General features: G+C 40.4%; 2 protein-coding genes across 2 annotated transcripts in view; both read right to left on the bottom strand.

Annotated features, from left to right (window-relative positions):
* LOC100472453 (ceruloplasmin) overlaps positions 1 to 6,157 on the bottom strand; it is a 61,250-nt gene extending 55,093 nt beyond the window's left edge. The window contains exon 1 of the mRNA XM_034661847.1: positions 5,746 to 6,157. Coding sequence (XP_034517738.1) covers positions 5,746 to 5,888 — 143 coding nt within the window. The 5' untranslated portion in view covers positions 5,889 to 6,157. The remainder of the gene's footprint in view (positions 1 to 5,745) is intronic.
* A 4,999-nt stretch (positions 6,158 to 11,156) lies between these two features.
* LOC100473729 (ceruloplasmin) overlaps positions 11,157 to 26,580 on the bottom strand; it is a 29,738-nt gene continuing 14,314 nt past the window's right edge. Inside the window, exons 12-19 of the mRNA XM_002927043.4 lie at positions 26,091 to 26,298; positions 25,172 to 25,311; positions 23,186 to 23,314; positions 21,241 to 21,347; positions 20,104 to 20,305; positions 17,029 to 17,168; positions 12,435 to 12,597; positions 11,157 to 11,290 (exon numbers count right to left, since the gene is read on the bottom strand). Of these exons, the coding sequence (XP_002927089.2) occupies positions 12,439 to 12,597; positions 17,029 to 17,168; positions 20,104 to 20,305; positions 21,241 to 21,347; positions 23,186 to 23,314; positions 25,172 to 25,311; positions 26,091 to 26,298 (1,085 nt within the window). The 3' untranslated portion in view covers positions 11,157 to 11,290; positions 12,435 to 12,438. The remainder of the gene's footprint in view (positions 11,291 to 12,434; positions 12,598 to 17,028; positions 17,169 to 20,103; positions 20,306 to 21,240; positions 21,348 to 23,185; positions 23,315 to 25,171; positions 25,312 to 26,090; positions 26,299 to 26,580) is intronic.

Here is a 26,580-nt window from a genome sequence, read left to right as displayed (position 1 = left end):
GCTCTGGGCCACGGGCAACCTGAATACGGGAGACTCTGAAGTGAAGGGGAAGAGAGCTGCCTCATCCCAGTGGCAGTGGGCAGTGAGACAGAAAGGTGGCAGGTTCTGTTTCCAGACCATACCCTGGCAGTGGCCAGACCTCTGTGGGTACAGCTGCATGAGGACATCAGATTAAATCTGAGTGCTGGAGCCAATGAGCAACAGCTGTTCAGCTGTGGTTTTGGTGGCCGAGCGTGGGCAGCAGCAGTGGGTGCCGAAAATAGCAGAGCACCATGCCCTGGATTGACCAGGAGTATCTTATCGTTGTCACCATGAACCAAGGACGCCATCTTCCCTGGATTGCGTGAACCCCAGGCTTCTCAAATTGTTCACTGAGAAATGAACCCCGTTGATGGGAAGGGGGCCAAGCTGGAAGTTAGAAAACAAAGAAGTGACATCTTTTGCTTCATTTCTCCTAATTGTTTTCATTTTCTAATTGTGTGTTGGAGTTTCCATTTCATTAGAATAAAATAGAAAAACGAATTCAGAAAAACTCAGAGGGACTTCAAGGACATCAAAATGCATGGGAAAACAGCAGGACAGGGGGTGAATTCTTCCTCTAACACTGCAGCGTTTACATGAACAGGAGTCCTAGTAAGTAGATGTTTGAACAACAGCAAAATTCTGAGGCACTGAAGGCCATTGAGATTAAAAGCAAATTCATCCAGATGGGACTGCATGTGTTCATGAGAGCACAACGTGAGGCAGGCTCACAGTACAAAGATGGAGTTCCTCTCTGGTCGCCCCAGCAGACCCTGGCGCACTCAGTCTTACACAGGCCCATCCAAGTCTGAGGGGAAATGTTCTCCAGTGTCTCCTAGTGGGAGGAGATTGGTCCCGGTGATCTTTAAATTGAGATTCTAATCCGTGTTCGAAAATGCCCTCTTTTTTTTTTTAAGATTTTATTTATTTATTTGACAGAGTTTATTTGACAGAGAGAGAGGCAGCGAGAGAGGGAACACAAGCAGGGGGAGTGGGAGAGGGAGAAGCAGGCTTCCCGCTGAGCAGAGAGCCCCACGCAGGGCTCGATCCCAGAACGCTGGGATCATGACCTGAGCCGAAGGCAGACGCTTAATGATGGAGCCACCCAGGCACCCCGGAAAACGCCCTCTCGATACACATTTTACATGCCTCAAATTCTTAAGGCTTCACTCAAATATACTGTGTATATATATTTTCTGAATGTGACTCTGAAACACTTGAGAATATGTAACATCCCATTTCAATAAAATGCAGTGGATTTCGTTGGAATGCCTTTGTTGCTCAAAAGTTCCCCTGTGTCAATCACCTCCTCATACCAGAGGAGCATTGCCTAAGCCTCAGGATTCACTCTTTGTACACAGAGATTTGGGGGAGGCAAAAACTGCTTTTGAAATAATTGACCTGAAGTTATAACATATTCTGGGTTTTTAACATTTGGAATTCTTCTTACATACACAGCAATATGCAAAATATGTTTCCCATCTTTTTTCTTTTTTAATAAAATTAACTTAACCAAACTGGGAAATATTTCATATCATGTGATATTCTGAGGGAGGTCTATTTGATTATGTTCTGTCTCCAAAGGAACATCATAGGATCATTAGAAGATGTCTATCTAATTTCAAGAGCACATCTTGGGGACAAGGGTTAGTTACTGGAAACTTGCAGGAAGTTTGCCAGTCAGATATTCAGTCAAAAGAATCCATTATAGTTGATCTTTGAACCAGATAATTCATATTAATTGTAGTTCTTCCTGTTGACAATTGTTAACATGCTCTTTCTACTCATTATAATAGATACTGTCTCCCTCTCAGTAATCACATCCCTCTTTTTTTATCCCCCCAACTTCTAGAATCCTATAGTCAACCCTTATAATTTCTGGTAGAGTCACACTCGGAAGTGAGTTTTTAATGGTAGTGGAATTAAAAAAAATTTTTTTATACTGCCTTAGTGAGATGATGATAATGCTACATCCTTCCATAAATTCAGAATGCACTTGAGTGGTCTTGGTTTATGTTTAGACATGGTTACTGAAATGTAGGTAATATATGGAAAAGTTTCTGGGTTCTTGGCTTCATCAGCTGAGACACAGAACATTAGTTTTCTATTGCCAAATAACAAATTATCACACAGCAGCTTCAAACAACACCAACTGATTATTTCACAGCTCTGGGGGTCGGAAGTCTGTCACAGCGTGACTGGCTTCGCTGCTCAGGTTATCACAGGGCTGACATCAAGGTGCTGGCTGGGCTGAGCACTTGTCTGGAGGCGCTGGAGAAATCCACTTCCAAACTCATTCAGGTTATCGGCAGAATTCAGCTCACTGTGGTTGTAGGATCGACATCCGCACTTCCTGGCTGGCTGGAAGCTGAGGACCTTACCCAGCTCCTCACGACCACCCGTATTCCTTCTCAAGCGGTCTCTTCCAAATGCAAGTCAGCAGTAGTTTGTTGAATCACCTCAAATCTCTTCTTCCTCTTCTTCCACTAGGAATTCTCTGGTTTAGATTAGGCACTCCCAGATCATCACCCCATTTTATTTTTATTTTAATTAATTAATTTAAATTCTTTATTTAAATTCAATGTTGTTTACATATACTGTATTATTAGTTTCAGGGGTAGAATTGAGTGATTCATCAGTTGCATACACCACCCACTGTTCATTACATCGAGTGTGCTTCTTAATGCCCGCTGCCCAGTTACCCCTTACCCCCACCTACCTCCCCTCCAGCAACTCTCAGTTTGCTTCCTAGAGTTAAGAGTCTCTTATGGTTTGCCTCCCTCTCTATTTTCATCTTATTTTATTTTTCCTTCCCTTCCCCTATGTTCGTCTGTTTTGTTTCTTAAACTCCACATATGAATGAAATCATATGGTATTTGTCTTTCTCTGACTGGCTTATTTCCCTTAGTGTAATACCCTCTTGCTCCATCTTGCAAATGGCAAGATTTCATTCTTTTTGATGGCTAAGTAATATTCATTCATCTGTCAATAGTCTTCCGGGCTCTTTCCATATTTTGGCTATTGTGGATATTGCTGCTATAAACATTGGGGTGCATGTGCCCCCTTTGAATCACTATGTTTGTATCCTTTGGATATATACCTAGTAGGGCAATTGCTGGGTCATAGGGTAGGGTCACTTGAGGAACCTCCATACTGTTTTCCTGAATGGCTGTACCAGCTTGCATTCCCACTAACAGTATAATAGGGTTCCCCTTTCTCCCCATCCTTGCCAACATCTGTTGTTTCCTGAGTTGTTAATTTCAGCCATTCTGCCTGGTGTGAGGTGATATCTCATTGTGGTTTTGATTTGTATTTCCCTGATGCTGAGTGATGTTGTGCATTTTTTCATGTGTCTTTTGGCCATTTGTATGTCTTCTTTGAAGAAATGTCTATTTATGTCTTCTGCCCATTTCTTGACTGAATTTTTTTGTGTTTTGGGTGTTGAGTTTGATAAGTTCTTTGTAGATTTTGGATACTAGCCCTTTATCTGAAAAGACATTTACAAATATCTTCTCCCATTCCTTAGGTTGCCTTTTAGTTTTGTTGACTGTTTCCTCTGCTGGGTCATCACCCTATTTTAAAGTCAACTGTGCCATTGAATATAATACAGACCATGAGAGTGATAGCTCATCGTATGTATGGGTTCTGGAGGTTTAGGGCCACCTCCAGTGTGCTGGATAAGGAGATGGGGCCTTTGGGATGTGCCTAGGTCATGAGAATGAAGCCCTCATAAATGGGATTAGTGCCTTATGAAAGAGGCTCCAGAGAGATTCGTAGCTTCTTCCACCATGTGAGGATGCAGTGAAAATGCTATGAACCAGGAAGAGAGATCTTACTAGAATGCGGCCATGCTGGCACCTTGCCTTTGAACTTCTCAGCCTCTAAAACTGAAAAATAAATTTCTGTTGTTAATAAGCTACCCAGTCTGTGATATTTTGCCATAGCGGCCTGAACAAACTAAGACTGCTGGACATGCTGGTAATCAGAGTCAGAGAAGAGAGAAACAAGTTACCTAAACTCATCTTTACAAAAAGTTTAGTATAATATGAGCGAAATCGCTAAAGCTCTATTTAATAGTCACAGTTCAGATATATTTTAAGAAAGATCACAGGCAGAGGGAGCAGTGCCATTTAGAGCTCACATGGCTCTAGGCTGTTGTTGAAGCCACGGATTGTCAAACCAATGTTGTGCAAACTCCCTAAGCACAGACAAGACACAAGAGTATTTAAAACTAAAGGTATTCTCTGTCCCCCAGTCTCCCTCCCTGGACATCCTTAATAAACTCCCTCTCTCTTCTCTCACTTCTGGCATTACAGACTTCTTTATTGAAGCATGCTTGGGTCAATGTCTTGCACTTAGTTTATGTCCAGTAAAGCTGATTTGGTTTTGGATCATGAATAATAGCAGAAGAATGGCAGATGGGGGCATGGAGTACAGCAGTACTTTTTTAAAAAATGTATTTTTTCCCTATAGAAACCATATATAATTTACATTGTATTTAATCAGAAAATATAGCATTCACAAAAAATAGTTTGGTGAAGTCATGAAAATAGGTCATATTCCTAAGAAGAGAATACAACCTCAAAACCAGCTTTTAAAAAAATTATTGCAAGATGTATTAGTTTTGTTTACAATCAGTTACTTTTAGGTCAGAAACTTTTCTTACTGTATATTACTAAATCAATAACTTAACAATTGGATATTATTATCAGCTATGCATTTATTTTTTACTGTGAAAAATTTCAAACATATATAAAATGAACAAGAATAGTAAATACCTGTCAGCAGAATCAACGGTTATAAAAATTGGCATACCTGCTTAAAGATATAATCTTAGCAGCTGATGGTCATTGAGTTCATTTGTGCTTTATCACCATTAAAATACATTTTTAAAAGTAGTGAGTATTGGGTGTGATGATAAATATTTAATTAGCATTATTAAAAATGATGACCTCCGTATAAACTTCCACTATAAAAATGTCAAGGAGAACTATACTCTTGCTTTTCTGTATGGTGACTATTGCTTGAAATAAGGGGGCTTTCACCTAAAACATGAAAACATTTAAGCTACACAGAGTTTTTTGGGGGACCATCACAATAGATATTTCATATTTTTTGTACATGTGTGATGGACCAAGCACTGTACTAAGAGCTTTACATGCGCCCACTCTTCAAAGAACCCCTTTAGGCATTCTTTATCTCCATTTTACAGATTAGCAAGCTGAAACTGAGAGAGACAAACTGAATTAACTGTGTGGAGTCATCCAACAAGTACTGGGGGCAGTCATGTTTGTTAAAATTGTGTTTGATTTCTATAAATGATGTTTTAAAGGATTAAAAAACATTTTATTCTTACCTACTAGTAATCAATAAATGGTATGATAAACATAACGTTTTACACTGTCATTATTTAACTTAAGGACCTTCTGCATAAACAGACCAGAAGATAGAACCCTGATGAGAGACAAAATAATAATCAGGGGAGGTAATAGGGAGTGCCTGCAGACCCCCCAGGACAGAAGGGAAAGGAGTAGGGTAGCCTTTCCCCCTCACCAAAAAATGCCCAGGAATTTAGAGGAGATTTATAAAACTCTCCTGGATTTCCAGTCCACATTTTGCAGTTTCTATATATAGCAAACTAATAAAATATTTTATCATATTGTCTTTATTTTTTAACTGATAATTTATAAATTTGGTCTGTAAACAATGAAAATAGTGACTTACGTGTCGACTGAGATAAGTTTCTTCTCGTTGTCAGAGGCATAGTCCCAAGTTGTTTCAATAATTCCGATGTAATAATGCTTCTCTTTCGCCCAGGCTGAGTTGCTATATAAAACTAGAAAAATACCCAGCCACAAAATCTTCATTTTTTTTCCTCTTGGAGCCTTAGAAGCAATGAAGTGAAATCAGAAGCAGGCAATTTTATACTTTCTTCCTTTATTTGCTTGATTGACACAACTTAACATTGCACAAAAGTAAATTGTTTCGTCAAAGCAAATAACGCTTTCTACCTCAGCTCAGTTCTCGTAAACCCAGAAAGAAAAGTTTCCTGTTGCCAGGCTTCTCTGATTACAAATAAAAAGTCAACAGTTATTGTTGGAGCCACTAGAGTGTGCATAACTCTGCTTTCTCTGGTTTATTGTGTAAATTCCAGGAGGGCAAGAATCATCTCTAAATGCTCCCTTTGTCGCTCAAACAATAAGCCACAGTATAATGCCCTGCATGCAATGAACTCTTAATAAATCAGGAGGAAATTATGCAAAGTGGCTTAAAACATATCACTCTTTACTTTTGAAACGGCTTACAATACTTAGTTGCAACTTGACGATACAGAACATGATATTTAGCACGCCAAATTTAAGTACCCCACAATAAGAATCTTATTTTGAAGGATGTATCTATTTTGCATGCTCTGCACACATCTGCATAGAAAGTTTACCATATTATTCTGATTGCTATATGCAAATAACTAACAGAGCGTACCAGGGGTTGATAACTCTGCTTTATCATCAAAGAAATCAGACATAAGTACATCTGTTTGCAAAGGCAAAGGTTGATCTTAGTAAACAGAAGTTTATTATCAGAAGTAAACAGAAGTTTATTAACAGAAAATCCTGGTTGTTAACACTACACATTTTGTGTTAACGTGACCTTTCCCCCTAGAATCCTTCAATGCATTATTATTTGCCCTTAAGCTGTTTATAGAAATAGACTGGTATAGGAGAAAGGACCCTGATGTTTGTACAATTCATCGGTTTAGTAAGTGCTGCCGAAGAGCTTGCTGTGCGCAGGTCCTGTTCTAAGCGCGGGGGCTACAGCAGACGTGAATCCCTACCTCCACCAGCCTGCATTCTAATTGCGAGAGACTGACAACGTACAAATGAAAGGTGAGAGAGCCCCTATTAGCAGCAAGTGGTAGGAAGAAAAACAAATCTGAGAAGGACAATAATGAATGCCAGGGAAGACAGCAGGATGAAGATGAAAACCCGATGGGACTATGTCACATCAGGCAAGATGCTTAACCCTGGCCTCTGTTTCCTCACCTGTAAAATCTCAGTCCAAACAGACTGTTGTCCAGGTGGTAATTGAATTGACCCAACACGTTAAGGCACGTAGTAGAGATGCTTCTCTCACCGAGTCATGATATTCTTAACTAATTGCCCTGATACAGAAAACTGAGTCACATTGCCCAGGATGTCCCAAGACCTCCTTCTAGAGCCCCTTTAGCTAATGTGCCCTCATGCCCACTGAGACGACCGCTGGCCAAAATCTGTGTCTTGCAAGATGCTGCTCCTTTTCAATATTGGAGCCCTAGAGGGGCCCCTATTTCCAAGTGGTCTACTCGGAGGGGACATCGTTTAGCCGTTCATTCTCCCAAAGGGAGAGTGGCACAAAGCCGCTACAGGAGCCAGCAGCTTTCCTGGCATTTCCTTCTTTCTCATTCTCTACTCCATGCTCAAACTCAGCCCTGAGGGATGTGAGGACAATGTCAGATCACAGCAACAATCCTGTCACTTCTTTCAGCTAGTCTACCCCATTCCCACCAAAAAACACCCCCAAACGAACAAAAACCGCTCAGGTAGTTACTGAGGGCTTCAGAATGTATACTGATCGCATCCCCTATATGGGGGCGAAATGAGATGGTTAAATAGTAACACCCCTGCCCAGTGGGAGTAAATATTTCATGTTGCAATGCAGGAAGGGTCTTGAAGTCCATATTTCTGTCCTGTTTTGTGACAGTTACCCTTCCCATTAAAAGGCATATGGCTGCTGAATGGCGGGAAGTAGGGAAAATGCTCTGAACCTCAGTACTGTCTAAATAAAAAGAGGCCATTGTGGGCTAATAAACAACCAGCCATTGACAGGGTCATTTACTGGAAACCCCCTTACAGGGACTCTAGGGGTGGACCTCAAAAGTGAACTTTGAATAATGTTGCAACTGAGAACATCTGTGCTCAAGAAATGTCACAGCAGCATAAACTGGGGTGAGCCAAGAAGAGCAGGGGGCCCACCAGGAGAGGCTCAGCAGGCTTAGAGCGTTGCAAGAAAAGAAGAGAGGAACCTGGATGGGACCAAGTAGCTCGTCCACTTAACTGCGTGTGTCAGAATGTTCTTACCTCAGAACCCTGGGGCACACATTTATAGTTTGTTATAAATAATTACTGCGCTCCAAGTTAACTGTTTAGTAACCGGAGTAGAGTCACATAGCACAAGTTTTAATAATTTTCCACAATTTCTTTTTTTGTTGTCTTAAAGATTTCTGGATTGGGTGAGTCTTATCTGCATTTAACAGTTAAGATCCTGGGGCTGGGGGCACCTGGGTGGCTCAGTCGGTGAAGCATCTGCCTTTGGCTCAGGTGATGGTCTCAGGGTCCTGGGATGGAGTCCCATGTAGCGGGGAGGGTCCCCGCTCAGCAGGGAGCCTGCTTCTCTCTCTGCCCCTCCCTTCCCAATTCGTGCTCTCTCACTCTCTCTTTCAAATAAATAAAATCTCTCAAAAAAAAAAAAAGATTAAAAAAAGAGATCCTGGGGCTGATAATGGCTAAAATCAAGGAAGCTTTAGTTTTACTTCTGTCTGGCAAGATTCAATATCTCCTTACCTCCACTATTCCTGCTTATACCCTCTAGTTTCTTTGTGGTTGATCCATGAAAACTGGCTTTTAATATAATATATCGGAATTACTGAGAAACAAACCGCCAAGGACAGTCTTTCAGTTTGTGACAGCAGAAAACAGTATGAAATCACAGGTCATCCTGTACATGACCAGTCAGACCAGCACGATGCTATCTTTTTCACAGGAAATTGTGCAACTCTGGAATGTTATCAGTGTGGTTACACACAGAACTCTGATAATGAGTGCCCTGGAACTAGTATAGTACAACCCTAGCTGATCCTCTTCTTTCCTGCTCACTAGGGAGTGAGCAGTAGGGAGTGATCACACAGATCGGTCTTTGGTTGCTCCATCCCCTTTGGCTGCCGATTAATGGGTCAAGGCTCTGTTCAGCACACACTGGCAGGTAGAGCTGTCACAGGCAGGGGAGGAGAAAAGCCTAGACTCTCATCTAGCAAAAGCCTTGATGGTGTTAAGGTCTGCATTACAACGGAGAAGGAGATTTGTTTTTTAATGGCATGAGGATTCCAATTACTCCATTCTTGTTTTCTTATGCTGTGAACAATGCAGAAATCAAAGCATGTGATTCATTAGCAATGAAAGGGAACCAAAATAGTAGAATTATTTTATAAAAGGTTAAAGAATAACTTATTCACAAGGTTTGATTACATACAACTTCAATGTGTGACTTTAAAAAAAAAAGATTTTATTTATTTATTTATTTGTTTGAAAGAGAGAGTGTGTGAGTGGGGTGGTGGGGGGTGGGGCAGAGGGAGAAGCAGAATCCCCACCTGGGCAGGGAGCCTGTCTGGGGGCCTAATCCCAGGACCCTGGGATCACGACCTGAGCAGAAGGCAGATGTTTAACCACTAACTGACTGAGCCCCCCAGGCGCCCCCAATTTGCAATGTTTTTGAAACATCTTCCTCTCTTGTTATGTTTAACCTCATTCCTTCTTGCTTCTATTCCATGTGGTGCAATACATTCTGTATAGCTCTTAACACTTTGATTTGTGCCTGTGTCTTAATTTATAAAAGATGACTCCGTGATGACACAAAGAGGCCAATTGAAAGAAAAGTTCCAAATTCCCCTAGACACAAGAAGCACCCATGTCACGCAGGGCCAGAGCTGTTCAGGAGGCAGAAGCCGATACTAGGGGAGGCACAGGCCACAGCCTTTGTTGGGGTGTGTGTAGGAAAGACAAGGCAGGGCAGAGTAAATAGCTTCTGATTGGCTAGTTTGAATACTCAGTGGGCTTTGGGGCATAAGAACAGTCTCTAGTTGTTTGGTACTTGGCTCCAGAATTACATAAACAAGGTGGTTGGGTGTATGGATTCAGGGATCAGTTGGTTTGCATATGAAAGTCTGGCTCACTGGCAAGCTGTTCACTATCTCTAGGAATTAACTAGGTCGGGGGCGCGGGCGGGGGCGGGGGGGGAGGCAGTCTTTTCCCAGCTAGCAAGGTCCCCAAAGATGTCAAAGCACGACAAAATATTGAAAAGGAAAAAGTAAAAGGAATGAAAAGTCTGGCTTTGGTTTCAACTCTCATGTTGAACACTTTTATTTAATTTCTGATTTCAAATATTCTTACTTATTGTCAAAGTCATAAGCTGTTTGTTAGCCAACCCACAAAACATTTGTATTCCCCTCTTCCTGTTATTTCTTCTCCAAAGGCTACAAAAACTCTTTCCTAGCCTTCCTTGCAGTTAGGAATAGCAGATAATAGAGGTTTGACCAATGAAACATAGGAAGAAGTTGTCTGGGTCTCCTCAGAAGACTTTTACTTTCCTGATCAGAGGAGAATATGTGGTTGGTGCTTCTCTTTTTTCCTTCTTCTCTGCCTTCAATGTGTATGCAATATCTGGAGTTGCAGCAACCATTTTGCAACCAGGAGGCAACAGTCATGAGGGAAAGGCCAAGGACATTAAAGACACCAGCCCTTGCACCGTCAAGTTGCTGAACCAACCCTAGCAGCCTCCTAAATTACTTAAAAATATGAGACAACATCATTGGTAATCCCCTTAGCTGGGTTTTCTGTTACTTGTAGCAGAACACATCCCAAATGTTAATATTGCTAGAGACAAAGTCAGAGCATGAGTACTTATTCTTGGTTTTGGAAAACTGGCACTTATACATCCTGTAACTTGCCATCTAATAATAATATATGGATTTGCATTATAAAGACTGATTCGAATTTTCACCCATGCTATGAGAATTTCTTTTTTCTTTTTCTTTTTTTTTTTTTGACGCTTGGTGATGGTGCAGTTTAGTCTTGGATTGTGTATTTTTTTCCCAACCGATCTAGACTTCAGATTGTATCTGCTCTCTTTGTTCCACCTGCCCACCCCCTTCACTATATGTTGAAAGCCTTGTTAACACCACTAGAAACTCTGCTCCAGAGGCACAGTTTACAGAAAGAGGAAGCAGCTCACACACAAAATTGACACACACACACACACACACACACACACAAAACCCAACAAAACAAAACGAAACAACCCCCCAAACACCACATTTATTTCAAGCTCATTTTCCTGATAGATTGCCGTGAATCTTCAGCCAGGGCCCCCTGGATTCCTTCATCCCTGGTGTTTCTTCTTCAGCAGCTTTAGCTCTGCTCATGGACTTGTCAACACTCATATCAGAAAGATATTTATGCTGTGGAAAAGAAAGTTTCATGATGTTCTAAGAAGTAACTGAGTCAAAATATTACAATCATATTAAGAGACCAAAGGGTAATGACTTCGGATAGCCTAAGTAAGGAACTGATGAAAATCTCAGAAACAAAGATAATATTTTTATCCTAAAGTTCTAGTAAAATGTGTTGGAGAAAGGGGAGATGGGAATCAGAAGAAATAAAGTGTCACTTGAATATGAAAAAATATGTAATTATTATTTAGTTTTTTCAAGTGTTGTGGAAACACTTTATACTTCTACCAGAGTATATGTAACGCACCCGTCTCACCACAGTGTTATTGATATTATCTTTGAAAAAAGAAATCTTTGCCAAATCAATAGCTTCCTTACTCAACAACTATATCTGACTGTTGTTTAAATACAATGTTTAAATGATTTGAATATTAGCAAGGTTAGATATCTTTATAGGCTCAGTAGTCATTTGTGTTTCATCTTCTATAAATTATTCAAATCCTTATGCATATATTATATGAATCTAGAAATAATGCATTTAATTATAGAGTATCTTTTAGCAGATCAGAAACAGTTATCTAAGGAGTGCCTCGGTGGCTCAGTCGTTAAGCGTCTGCCTTTGGCTCAGATCATGATCCCGGGCGTTCTGGGATCGAGCTCAGCGGAAAGCCTGCTTCTCCCTCTCCCACTCCCCCTGCTTGTGTTCCCTCTCTCGCTGCCTCTCTCTCTGTCAAATAAATAAATAAAATCTTAAAAAAAAAAAGTTATTTAAGTTTGAGAAAGAAGATAAAACCAGAGTTTCTTGGTCTTCTAAAAACAGTAATCTTTGGGTTTTTTTTTTTAAGATTTATTTATTTATTTGAGAGAGAGAGAATGAGAGAGAGTGTGGTGGGGGAGGGGCAACAGGAGCGGGGGAGAATGAATCTCAAGTAGAGCCCAATGTGGGGCTCCCCCTCATGATCTGAGATCATGACCTAAGCTGAAATCAAGAGTCGGACGCTTAACCAACTGAGCCACCCAGGTGCCCCTCAAAACAGTAATCTTTGAGTGAATGAGTTGTGTGTGGGATCATGTAAATGTTCAGTGGATCAGATATCTTTGTATAAACAGTGAATTTATTTAAATATGATTACTTCAAATCAATTTGGCTTACCTTTTCATTCGATTACAGTGTATGTGGCTTCCATTCCACCCTCAATGTGAACACTAACATGGCAATGAAACAACCAGGTCCCAACATCTCTTGCATACATTTTTACAGTCTGATATACTCCAGGAGGAAGGTCATAAACGTCAGAGCGATACAGTCCCGTATCCTCAATAAGGAGACAAAACATCATTAAATAACTTATAAAAGGTATTCGTCACTTATACAGCCTATCAATTCTAATATACTTTGTTAGATGACAATTAGAAAGCATTAGGTGCCACTGCACTTCTCCTCTGAGTACAACTGAGGGTTTTAGAGGAGGGGCAAGTCTGAGAACATTTCAGAGATAGGCCACAGAGAAACATCTCCCTCTAAAGGGATCTTGTGTCATTCTTGGTGTTAGATACCTTGTCAGTATCTCCTGCAGAAGAATGCTCTAGATTTCAGACAACATCTGGTCTTACATATCCCAAAAGTTTTAACTGAAGTATTTCTAAGGATGTGAGTGATGTGAAGATAACGTTTCTTGAGAGGTAGCTAATTAGGAAAAGTCATGGTTACAGGAAGGAGAGGAGCTCATCTGCCTTCCCGGGTTGGGACCAAAGACTGAGGGCCTTAAGGGCTATTTTCTCTCCTAAGCAGAGAACTGGATGTTCAGAAGACTACCTTCTCTGCAGGCTACTTTGATTTTGAAAGATGAAGCCCCAGGCCTGGCCTGGCTGGATTAGGACGGACTTGGAAGAGCATAGGAAGGAGACGAATTGCTCTGAGTAATGCAATGGGAGGTATTTGGAGGATGGGGGTGTGTTGAAGAGTGCAGCTCAAGATGGGATCTGGAATAATTTGAGGAGAGAACAGATATCAAGCAAGTCTAGAGAGGAAGAGTGTGAGGAAAGAAGTCCTGAGTGCGAGAGGAAAAGGCGGAGAGCCAGTGTTTTGTGGTGACGCATGGTAGAGGGATAACTGAATACAGGGGTGTCTACTGTCAAATGCTTTCACCGTGTAGTACTGGGTGGGGGGAAAGCCTTCATCTACCTCCAAACTTTCACTAAGAGTCTCTGACCCACAATGGCCTTGTTTTTGTGGTGGTTAAGGAGAGTCAAAGGAAATGGGGGTGTGTTCCATTCTGGAGATGCACAGAGATGAGAAAACACCAGTCATGGTAGGTGAGAGGTAAGGGAGGTGAGCAGAAACAGGAAGTGAGAGTGGGAGGTGACTAGAAACAGGCTCTCAAGATGCCCTGGAGATATTGGAGAGTAGAAGGCAGGGAGGCAGGGCTGTTTTCCACAGGCTGTAGACTGGAGCCTGAACCATTGTCATTTAGGAAGATTAATTTTGCATCTACAGGGACAACAAAACGGGTGGCATGGATTCATTTCTAAGATGTCAGAAAACGTAGAGAACAATACTGAACAATTTTAACTAAGAATTGACGATGTTTAAGGCACCAGTAAATGTGCACGGTGTGCCTGGAGCCCTGGCACCAAGGGAGACCATGGCCTTAGGGAACAGGTGACTGGCTGTTCCAAGACCAAGTGAATAACCCCAGAGGGCTGCTTTGCTGTACCCGGGAGTTCCAGAGAGTAAAACCTAGAGGCTGCATTAACCCTGGAGTAATTAATTTCCCCCTCAAGGGAGGGGAAGACTATTTGTGACCATCTGAAAGAGGTTAAGGATGAGAGGCGAGAGCTGACAGCTTCTGGTACTAGGAATAGGATTATTCTTGTTTTTAAATTCAAGTATAATTAACATACAGTGTTATATTAGTTTCAGGGGCACAATATAGCGATTCAACAATTCTATACCTTTCTCAGTGCTCCTCACGATCAGAGTAACTCTTCTTTTCCTTTATTTCACTCACCCTCCCACTCACCTCCCCTCTGGCAACCACCAGTTCTTCCCTGTGGTTAAGAGTCTGGTTTTCTGTTCATCTCTTTTTTTCTTTGCTCATTTTGTTTCTTAAATTTGATAGGATTGTTCTGAAAAGAGCAGTTTTGTGAAGCCGTTAAGAGTGAGGGACTCTAGAGCTGGGGGTTCAACTCCTACTTCTACCCCTTATTGTTATGGGAAAGTTCTCTGTCTTGTTAATCCCTCATTTTATTTCCTTATAAAACGGTGGTAAAATAGTGTCTATCTCTGGGAAGGCTCTATGAGAAACCCACGCAAAGAACTAAGCATAGCATTTGACACATAAGTACTTAATCAAGGTTAGCTTTAATTAACACTATAGAAATGTTACCACAAATTCCACTTAATTTGATGCCTTTATTATATAATATAATCGTCTGTGTAGAACGAGCCCCTGAGAGCTAACTCTTTGGATTTCCTCTCTTCTCCGCACAATGCTTGGCATGGTTCTAGGAATGTCGGAGGCATTTGTTGAAACGAAGTGATCTGAACTGAACATCAAACATACTGTAAAAAATTATAACCAGAGTCTAAATCTCTCTCTTTTGTTCTAATTTTTAAAGTCTAATGTAAACACTTATGAATATCAACCCTAATATCAAGGGTTTTCCTTCAAAAATACAGGGAATGTAGATGGAAGAACAGGAAGGTCATGGTTGTGGGCCCTGGGTGGTGGGTAACGGAGTTCGTTATATTATTCTGTCTAGTTTGTCATGTAAAATTCCCTAGAATAATAAAAAAAGTTTTTCAGCCAAAACAAATAGTTTGTTTCAGCCAAAACAAATAAGGAATCAATGTGTTCATTAAAGGACAGAAGAGAAAGCAGCACATCCAATAAAGCTTGTGCCCATAAGTCATGCACACTCACTGAATTTGTCTGAGATAGGCTCTGAGCATTACAGAAGCTATGAACATAATACATCTAGAATCCAGGAAAGCTGTCTGTGAAACTTTTATCAGAGCCCAAAGATGCACTGTATTATGCCAAGTGGCTGGACTAAATGAGGTGTCAAATGCATGAAACAGAATTGGTTCTCAATTGTACATTAATGTTTATAAAAGGGACTAGGATGAAGAGATAAAGACAATGCTCCTTAAGTAAATAAAAGACACTAACCTGGACACTGAAAAGGGGAAGGATAAAACTTAAAATTCTTGTAATAAATTAGAGAAAGGGCCAGGCAAAGATGGTCAGTAAAACAACAATGGTATAGAGCATGAAGCTGTGGTGGGGGAAAAGCAATTCAGACAGAGCTATAAAGAGACTAAGAATACAGAAAACAGAAAAAGATGAAAATAATTATCTTAAAAAGTTACCATAAAGCCAATCGTCACCTAAATCCACATTTTTATTTTATAACAAACGCTGAAGGAATGACAGAATTAGAAAGCTACCATTTATAACTCCCAGTGGAAAAATTGATTCTGGCAACAATCATCAATGAGTTCTTTTTATAACTACAAGGTGCAATATAGTTGGAGAATAAAATATGTTTTAAAAAAATCCCTTATTAATTGCTTATTAATTACAAGGGGAAGATGATCCTGTTACAAATGGAGAGAAATAGTAGGCATCACCTCAGTAAAGTTATCAAACAGCCCCGACAATGTCAGCACCTGTTGTCAGCCTGTACCCCTTGGTGTGATGCATGGGAAGCACGTAATATCACCTATGTGCTGTTCGTGTCAAGAACGTTTGACGTGGATCCGATCATGAGCAAACTATCAGACTAAGGCCGAACATGGGACATTCTACAAAGCAACTGGCCTGGACCCTTCAAAAATGAAATGTCATGAAGGATTGAGAAAAAAAAAGAAATCTCTTCTTTTAGGAGAGACATGACAATGACAACCAAATGCTATATATAAATGATTAGATCCTGGATTTAAAAAAAAAAGTTATAAAGAGCATTTTGGGGACAACTGGGGCTATTTGGATGGATTATATGATAGATTATATAATTTTTAAAAAATATTTTATTTATTTATTTGACACACAGAGAGAGAGAACACAAGCAGGGGGAGCAGCAGGCAGAGGGAGAGGGAGAAGCATGCTCTCCGGGAGCGCAGGGAGCCCAATGAGGGGCTCAATCCCAGGACCCTGGGATCATGACCTGAGCTGAAGGCAGACACTTAACCAGCTGAGCCACCCAGGCACCCTGACAGATTATATTATTGAATTAAAGTTATCATTGGGAGTGTGATAATGTTATCACGGTGGGGCAGAGATTCTCCTTAGTCTGAGGATGCACATGGCTTTAGTTTTTAGGGGTGAAGAACCATGATGTTTGCAATTTGCTTTAAATTAAGTCCAGAAAAATAGAGAAAGAATATGTGGCAAAATGTATGACTGTTCCAAGTGTTTTACTTTTATGTTACTAAGGGTTTGAAAAAAACAAGATGGGATAGAAAGGGTGAAACTCAAGATGAGTATAGAAGTCGTATTTACCTATCAAGTAACACCAGATTAGAGTGAGAAGTGCACTTCATGCTTTCACAAGCATTTACTGAATGTCCATGGGACACAAAGAGCCAAATGTATAATTACTTACATGTACCTGATATATTATAGACTGTACGTATTGAACGTCAGTTCTGGCTGGGTCATTTCCTTTCTAGTCCTGTTATCCTGCCATGCTGCCCTAACAAGACACGGCAATAATTAAATGAAGCTGTCCAAGGCTCTTACCGTATATTCAAAGCTGTGGCCGTGAAAGTGAACCGTGTGCAGGTCAAATTCACTCCCCATGCCAATCAGATACCAATTCACTTCATCCCCAACATGGAACGTCAGACCTTGGTTATTTCCAAACATTCTTCCATTAATTGCTGTGGAGGAACACAGTTTATTATATTCAACAAAGATTTAAAATAATGTATGTTTAAAAAAAAAACACCTAATAGAAAGTATCATAGATGTTTTCAGAGGCCATGAGGATGTTAAAGTCAGCCTAAGGAAGCTGTTGAACATGACCAAGCCATCCATTCATGTGAATGAGTCCAGTTCTAGAGAGATTTCCTTGCCTGAGGAAATGACACATTGACTTTGCTTTCAATAATTGGGTTGGACTAGAATATTTCACAACTACAGATACCTACATTGATGAATACTTAAGTGTGTCTACATATTTAAAGTATATTTAAAGTGATCACAAGAGGCATAGAAGTTGAGTGTGTTCCTCTTCAACTGTTCTAAGTCAGACCTTCATGATCTGTCACTGGTGTGACTAGAAAGGCCATTTAGCTGAGGTCTGGGCCTGTTGTCTTTTCCTCTCTCTTTCTAGTCCTCTGTAGGCATGGTTTCCAGAGGGTGATAGGAAGAAGATATTAATTCAATCACATGATTATATATAATTCAATTATTAATCATATGCAACCATATGTTAATATAATAATTACTAATAATCAATATATTTATTAATATATTATATAATTAATAATTTACATGACATATAAATTATTAATATATTCTGTATATTTATATAGTTATATATAATTAAATTATATTTTTGTATAGTTATATATCAATATATAACTATATATTAATTATTAATTAACATATTATTTATATATAATATTGATAATTAATATTAGTTAATATACAAATATAATATTCACATTAAATTTCAATATATAAATTTATATAAAAACAATATAAATTATACATATAACTATAAAAATTATATATAGCTTTATATATTAACTGTACAAATTATACATTATATAAATTATATAAAATATTAATTATATTATTATTAATTAATTTAATTATATAATTGTGGATCTATATATCCTCCTCTTCACTTTTCTTGTTTGTGTTCAACTTTTGAAAAACCAAAAATGCATTAATACAGTGGTACAGATATGTAATTTATAACCATATGTCTATGGAGGTTGGGTTCTAAGTTGTAGCTGATGGAGGGATATAATAGAACTAGGAGACTCTGCTTTAGACCGTGCTTCTCAGACTTTAATGTGCATGTGCCCTGAGAATCTTGTTCCAACGCAGATTATGATTTACTTGCTCTGTTTCACCTGAAATTCTGCATTTCCAACAAGCTCCCGAGTGATGCTGATGCTAAGACTACCCCCAGAGTGCAAAGGCCTAGCTGAGTGCCAGGGCTGTTCCTACAATACACACCTATTCCTACCGTTCCCTCCTTTGGTGTTCTTAGTGTCTTCAGCATAGAGGTTCTTAGCTGGATTTTGTCCCACAGGCGACATTTGGCAATGCCTGGAGACATCCTGAGCTGCACAACTTGGGGCAGGGTGTTACTGGCTTCCAGGGTCGGAGGGTAAGGATGCTGCTAACCATTTCATGATGCACAGGAGAGCCCCCCACAAGAGTTCCCAGGCCGAAAATACGAATAGTGGCAAGCTTGAGAAACCCCAACTTGGATCGAGTCTAAATTCTTAACAGGTTATTCAAGGTCTTGCACAATTCTCTGGGCTTTTCCTTTCTTTCTTTCTTAGGTCACATTCTTCCGTCTACATGGAATGTCATCCGCCTCCCTTTCTACTAGACAGACTTCCATGCATCCTTAAATACTCAGCTTAAATGTCCCCTCCCCTTCATGACGATTTTCTTCCAAATAAGAATTTAAAACACAGCACTGTGTTTATATTTCTGTTACAGCACACACACCCCCAAGTCAGCAGAAGCGGGCTGGCCCTGTGCTGTGAACACCCTGAGAGAAGATGCCTCATCCTATGGCCCTCGTATCCCCTCAGCACGAGGATAGTGCTCTGCGCCCTCCACGAGGCTTATTAAAAGACGATGGGTAGCGAGGATGCAGTCCTTGAATTAATTTCGAATTTACTATATGTATGGGAGGAAAAAATGAAGAAGTTGGAAAAGATCACATTTGGGTTGGCCTTACTTAAGGATCCCTTATCTAGTCGCATCCCCAAGCTTCCTCTGGTGCAAGGACTGGGACCAGAAGTCCGACTGAATGTGACTATGATTAAGTGAGATTATTCATGTGCTTTTTCTTCGAATAATTGTCTCATTATTATGATTCTAGATGGGAGGGGAGACACAAACAGGACGTGCCTAGGCACAAGCCACTTACAAAAGAATTTTGATTGATAAGCCTGGGGTTTTTGAAAGTTCTGCCTGGTGGGAAGATTGGTTGGGGCCGTGTGCTCTCCAGTTTGCCGTAAGCCCCACCTCTCCCTGTGTCCATCCAGGTAAAATACTTAGAAAAGCGTGTAAGAAAGTCCTCTAGAAGTGATAGCTGGCATTCTTGGTTTTGCATCCGCTGAGTGGTTCCAGAAGCTTTAGAATTTGCCCCATGCTAAGTCTACAGCCCTTAGGCCAGATCCACCCTCCCACTTCCTGTTTTTCTATGGCCCAGGAGTACAGGATGGTTTTTAAATGGTTCAAAAAACAAAAAACAAAAAAAAAGAATATTTCCCAACATGTGAAAACTATATGAAATACAAATTTCAATGTCCATAAAAGAAGTTTTACTGGCCTGTAGCCACCTCTATTTCTTTCGGTCTTGTCTGTGGGTGACTTTTGTGCCCCATGGCAGAGTAAAATACAGCCTCTGGCAAAGACTGGGTGGTTTACAAGTCTACACTCTTTGCTCTCTGGTCCTTTACAGAAGTTTGCCAGCCCCTGGTCCACGAGATCTACGTCACAGCCCCATGCGATTGCCTTCCATAAACTGCTGAGTGTGACAAGTGTGAACCTTCCTCTGTTCCCTTTGTGTGAAGCACCCCACAGGCTCCAGCCGTTGAGTCAGCTGGTGGACATTACCGTGCATCTGGTTGCTGAGGTCAAACAGTTCATCATTCCTGTCTATGTTGTTCGGATCTGAAGAATAGGTGTGGACATTTTCTTCAAAGTACCAGGACTTGTTCTCATTAAAAATCATGAAGTGGAGCACACGGTGAACTATGCCGGCTTTGGTGTTTTGGCGACACACGATCAGAGGGCCTACCAGTCCACTGTTAAGATCCTGGAAAAGCAAAGCGGGGTTATTAACTGTGCCCCAAACGAGAAATTCCCCCCAACCAGCGAAACGAGTAGAATCAAGGTGGAGTTCTAGTGAGGTCAGATCCTGAGTTTTTAGTTATTAGGATTCTAAGTCTGAGAGTAAGGAAGAAAATGTTTGACATGTTAAATCCCTGACTGAGGAAAAACGGTCATCTCACTCATTCGAGTTGAAGTCTGACGAGAACAACTAACTCCTGAGAGGGATTTTAGTCACATCCCTCAGTGGATTTAGCTCTATTTTTGAAATTGTAATTAAAAAAAAAAAAAAACAACCCAGAGCTTTGTTTTTAATTAGAATTTTTTGGCATTGGAGTTGGCTGGCAGCAACGTCTAAAGGTCTCGGATCCTTGGCCGTGCGATGTCCCTGCTCCCAGAGACACTTTCAGCCGGGAGCCTTGGTTTGTTTATACTCATTTTGGTTTGGGGTTGAATGTCTGTGTGGATTCTTGTTCTAGGCAGAGAGCAGACCAAAATAACCAAAGTTTGGAGATGAGACTTTTGTTGTTGTTAAGTGAAAATAAACTGAACTCCAGAGCTGATGGTTTTAAAAAATATATACCTCTGTATGTGTTTATTTCTCATTCATCAGAGACTTTTAACTCCATACTTTGTTTTCTGTAATCCAAATCCAACAAAACAAAGAAGAGGCTATTATTATACTTTCCAATTCACAGTGACATTTTGGAAAATATTTTGACTCGAAGTAAATAACGCCATGATTTTGCTCTTGGAAAACGCAAACATCTATAGACTTAAAAGCTGAGCAGAATTTAGGTTACTTAAAAGGAAGATTACATAGAACTATGATTTTTTTTAACACAAATAAATTCCTTCTTTCTTCCTTTATAATTTCTAAGAGGAGATAGGAGGAAAAGGACGACTTGATTTAAAATTTACCTTAATCATATCCACGGTCGAATAGTAAAACCAAGGTATGCACTCAAAGTCCTCTGAGGCAGGACCAGCTCTTTCAGGAATCTGCCAGATATATGTTTGGATCTCTCCTAAAATAGACAAATACAGTGCATAGAAACAGAATCTCTTAAAGCACATGTTTTTATGGGGAACCAGATAATGAGCAAACCCTAAAGCTATGCAATTAGTAGGCAGCACAGCCCTAGTTTTCCCTTCTGGCTCTTCCTCTCCTAGCCTTGTGGTCTTGGTCAATGTGTTTACAGTTTCGGAGCCTCTGTTTCCTCCTTCACATAAAATGGGAATTTAGGGATTAGACAAGATGGTCCAAATAAAGCATTTCTTGGGTCCCAGGGTGAAGTTGATGTAACTATCACTGCTGGCTCCCATGTTCTCAGGGTTACGGCATCAAAACCTTATAGTGATTTTGCCATTGAAAAATGTCAGTCATTACACATCTAACTCATTTGTTCAACAAATATTTATTGTAGTGTAGATAACACAGGCTTTGAAACGTGACAGACCTGTTTTGAATTCCAGCTCTGAACATTCCAATTTATAGATCACATGAGCCTCTTCCCTGCTTCCAGGGCATTTGCAGTAGCCCTGCTGAATTTAAGTCCTAAACTCTTGCTTATTTCAGAAAAGTTCTTTTGGACACCTCCTTCCACTCCTGCCCCTTGCTCTATAATCCTGCATCTTCCACTTCCAGAGGCTTAAATTAATTTTCCCAAACACCTCGGCTAACTGATCCTATCCCCAACTTCCCTGCTTCCAAATCTTTAACAATCAGTCTACTGAGTACCAGTCCTCCCCTTCCAGTGCACCACACAGTGCCTGGGCACAGCAGGTGCTCAGAAGTGTTTGTGGAATGTACGCAATGAGATCCTTCTCTGACTAATGAGGACAGAGCGCTGACTTGCAAACTCTCTTGATATGAGATCATGTTGGCACTACCATGGGACTGGCTCTTTTTTAAAATCAAAAGGGACTATTTCACCTGCCATCAAAACCTCTCATCCTTCTGCTCCACACATCTTTCCTTTCTGACTTTGGCTCTTTCCTTCATAACCCTTAATTCCCAGAACTACTTGTTTTGGTAGGCAGCTATGATAACATTCTCGATGCCCCTCTCAGGTTCCCCTTTAAGAATGAAGGAATCTTTGCTCCACAGGCTGTCCACCCTCTTCTGAGCTGACCTTGGTGGAAGAGAGCCACCTCACCCAAGCTTACATCCAATGACCGATGCAGGGACAGAAAGGCCCAGGTTTCTCACCCCAACTCAGGACAGCTGAGGACCACCCTTTCTTTAGAACTCTAGGGTGGCTGTGATTTCTTTTGAGGCTATATCTCTGCTTAAGCTCTCCCCCTGCCCACATCTGTCTTTGTCTTTCTCTCCATAGCCTTTGATCCCAAGGACACTACCTCAGACAAATTTTCATTTCAGGGTCTGCTCCCTAGACATTTATATTAAAAGGCATTTGTTTTTGTCTGAGGCATGTGGAATGGCATGCTGTATAGGGGTGATGCCATAGAAATGTTAATACAGGAGGTTACTTCCTCTTAGTGGCTCCCTCTCCCCTGCCCCCTTCTTCACACACTGCATCGTATACTCAACTCTTACTTTAGCACTTGAATTGGAGAGATGGACTACAGCTTAGGGATACCTGGCAGCTGGACAGGTGGAGAGATGGGAAGGAAGGTGGTTCTAGAAGAGAACTGTACACACGGGGGAGTTTTGCTCATAGTACCCACTCTAGAAGAAAACTCAAGACTTGCAAAAGGAACTTGTTCCCAAGCTCCTTCTTTAGACCCTTCCTACTAGTCCACTGGTGTCTCTCATCTAGAACTACACCAAACTTCAGAAAGAACATTAGCACATAGTCTTGCATAAACGCTTTGAAGCTTTTTTCTCTTCCAAAGCAGTTACCTGGCTGTGTTGGAGCAACAGTGGAACAGTTTGTTTTCACTCCATGGGCGTGAATCGAATATGGTCTTGAGGCTTTATTTTTAAAGATAATTCGGATTTTTTGACCAGGGGTGAGGAATATTAAAGGACCTAGGGGATATAAAAAGGAAAATGTGCGGAAATTGTTATTTATTTTAAATTATGAATCATCTGTCCTCTTAAGTATTTGTACAGCGACTTATTTTTATCCTTTTTCCTCAACATGCAGCCAAATAAAACACACTTTTAACCAGTGGATCATTGATGATTAATGAAATACAGTTTTTCCCTGGAAAATTTAAGTCTTTAGAAAACTTAATTTGATGAGCATCAGTTAATGCCTACGAAAACACACTATTTGGAAATGAAATATTTTATTTTCTTTCTTGACCAACATTATCACTTAAACCTTTTTTTTTTAAGGATTTTATTTATTTATGTGACAGAGAGACAGCCAGCAAGAGAGAGAACACAGCAGGGGAGTGGGAGAGGAAGAAGCAGGCTCCCAGCGGAGGAGTCTGATGTGGGGCTCAATCCCAGAACGCTGGGATCACGCCCTGAGCGTAAGGCAGACGCTTAACAACTGCACTACCCAGGCGCCCCTCACTTAAACCTTTTATCCTTTTCCCTTTTCACCTTAGTGGAGAGTTAGGAGGAGCTGGAAGGCCTTTTTATTGACCAAAGGTGATTTTTTTTTTCTCCAGACTGAAGACCCCTTCATTGTACTCTCTCTCCCTTTCATCCCAGGCCAAGAACTGGAGGTAAAAAATTTGTTTTAAATCTTCTTTCTATTTAGAAGCAGATTGTATCAGTGACTCTAAAAATTCTGAAATAGAGATGGCTTTGAGATGAACTAAGCAGTAAGAATTCCCTTCAAACTTGTACTATAATTACTGAAATCAGAGCCCTGAAGACACCTACTGGACATTAGATGCTAGCTTGGGACATCCTTTCTTTGTTCCCATGGCCATTTCATTTTCCCAAACACTAGAGAATTGTTTTCCCTTTTCCATAAAGTGGTTGGGTGTTTTTTTTTTTTTTTGGTATAAATAATAATGGAATCTAGAGGGTCATATTATGTTATTTACCTTGATGCATGCAGTCAGAATCCTAGCAAAAACTAACATCCTGCTGTTACTAAAGGTAGGAGCCCACCCAATAGCAGGGGGACCCGGACAGCACAGACCTCCTTCTGGGGGTTGCAAAGGGACAAGCTCAAGAGGCCAATGCGGAGCTAAGAAGAGTAAGCGTTTCTCCAACAGCATGTAAATCCATCTTGTCAGGGCCCCGCACCAGAAAATAGTCTCCAATAGACACTTAGATGTCTATCTCCAATAGAACACATAAAATGTGAGCATATGGAAATGCCACGTGACTTCTGGAAATATTATGCAACATACAGAAATGTCATTTGACCTATGAAAACATCATGTGACCTCTGCAAACGCTGTGGGAATTAGGAAAATGTTACATGTAGGTGCTGGGAGCGACTTGTGGTTTTCCTGGCTGACCTGTCACGGGTAGAAGAAAGGGCTGTAATTTTCCTCACTCTTAGAAGATGATACTAAATATTAACACTTTAAGTATTTAAATTGAACACTTAAATTTAAACAAAGAGGTCCCCCTCCTCACTATAGTAGGCCTTCTGGGCTTCATTTTAATATCAGTGAAATGATCTCTAAAAGCTACTTCTAAGGTCTCTCTAGAGTTCCTGAGTTCTAAGAAGCCAGGTAATCCAAAACTAATCACATTAAATTTCTATGGTCTCTTTAGTTTCCGTGAAACAACGCTTGAATCAATTTTCTTTTCCCAGTTAAAGTGTCTATTGGCAAACAAATTAGAATTAGCATTATTGGCACTCTTCTCTGTCCCAGTGGAGGTCAACAGTACCCTCAATGTGTGCAACAGTGCCTGGTGGCCGAGGACAAGAAGAAAAACCCGAAGACCAGTCCGATCGTATATCAGTACCTAGTATATCCAGATGTTTTTCATCTTCATTTCTTTTTGTTCGATTCTTGAATGTGATATCATCATACTGACGGTATATGACTTTCTTGTATTTGGACCCAAGATACGTCCTAATTCTATCCAAATATATGTTTGTTTTACTTTAAGGAAATAAAAACAAAACCAAAAAACCACAAAGTTAGTTAATTTAACCATTAAATTCGACAAATTCTCATATGGAAGAACTCCTTATCGAAACAACACAATTGATTAATGTCTAGAGGCTATTTTACCTGGAAAAGTGATTCTTCTTAAAAAAAATTGCTAATACTGGTAAGATTGCTGGATATTCATTCTGTATTTTAAAACATGTTTTCTGGATGAAATTTTAGTTTTGATAAATGAATAAATAGTAAAAGTGAAAATCGGAGAAAGAAAGCAAGTTTTACCAAAAGAAAAGCAAGGATCTTCAATTTGAGGTTCCCAGAAGAAGAGAGATTGACAGAAACGAAGACAAGAGGAAAATCTGACTGATGCCAGATGTTAAATATAGCTGAAAGAGGCTTATTACACCTCGGAGTGGCCAGGCTGGATGGTAATACACATCAGGAAGACTGGAGGCGAGAAGTGAAAAGAAAGACTGAGAAACAAAGCACAGAAGTAAGTGATGCAGCTATTTTGAAAGACTTGAAGTCATTTGTAATTGAAGGTAAGATACACAGATACATTGTGATTTGTAATGGATCCTATCCTAAGCACACACGTGCCTCACACGTACTGTGCACACACGCCCATCGCGCACATGTACACCATACACACACACCCACACACCGTAGCAAACAAATACACAACACGAGCACGCATATGTGAGACGGAAAAGGAAGGGCGGAGGACTCCAGAATGAACCCTTCTCGGTTAGAGATGGAAGTGATGGCCATACTTCTCTCCTTGTAAATGTTGCAGTTGTTTCTCCCACTTCCTGCTGGGAGAATAATCCCACACAACTTCCTCAGCAGCGATATAAATGGTTTTCTCTTCCTCATACTGTGTTTGATCAGGGTTTGGCTCCGCACACTGCCTCACGTGGTATTTATGTTTCATGCCTCCTAGATAGTGCTCTGTTGTCATACAAACCACATCAAAAGTTCCTGGAGGCAAGTAAGAAAAGCATGCATAAAACTTTGCATTCAGATTTCTTTTCTCTGTGAAGTCATCTAGAAGATATAAACCCCCAGGTGTAAGACAGTTTATTTTTTTTTCATTAATTTGACAGATACTTATTTATGCTTTATGCTGGGATTATTTCTAGGCACTTGGGAAACATCAGTTAACAAAATAGTTAAAAACCCATGCCCTTAGGGTTTCTATTGCAGGGTGGGTGTTGCCAAAATAAAGGTGGCAGGTAACATTTATGGATGTTGGAGGCTAAT

The sequence above is a fragment of the Ailuropoda melanoleuca genome, chromosome 6, assembly GCF_002007445.2.
Source record: "Ailuropoda melanoleuca isolate Jingjing chromosome 6, ASM200744v2, whole genome shotgun sequence".
NCBI lineage: Eukaryota > Metazoa > Chordata > Mammalia > Carnivora > Ursidae > Ailuropoda > Ailuropoda melanoleuca.
Note: the sequence above shows the minus strand (reverse complement) of the source record. Positions and strands in the feature narration are given on the sequence as shown.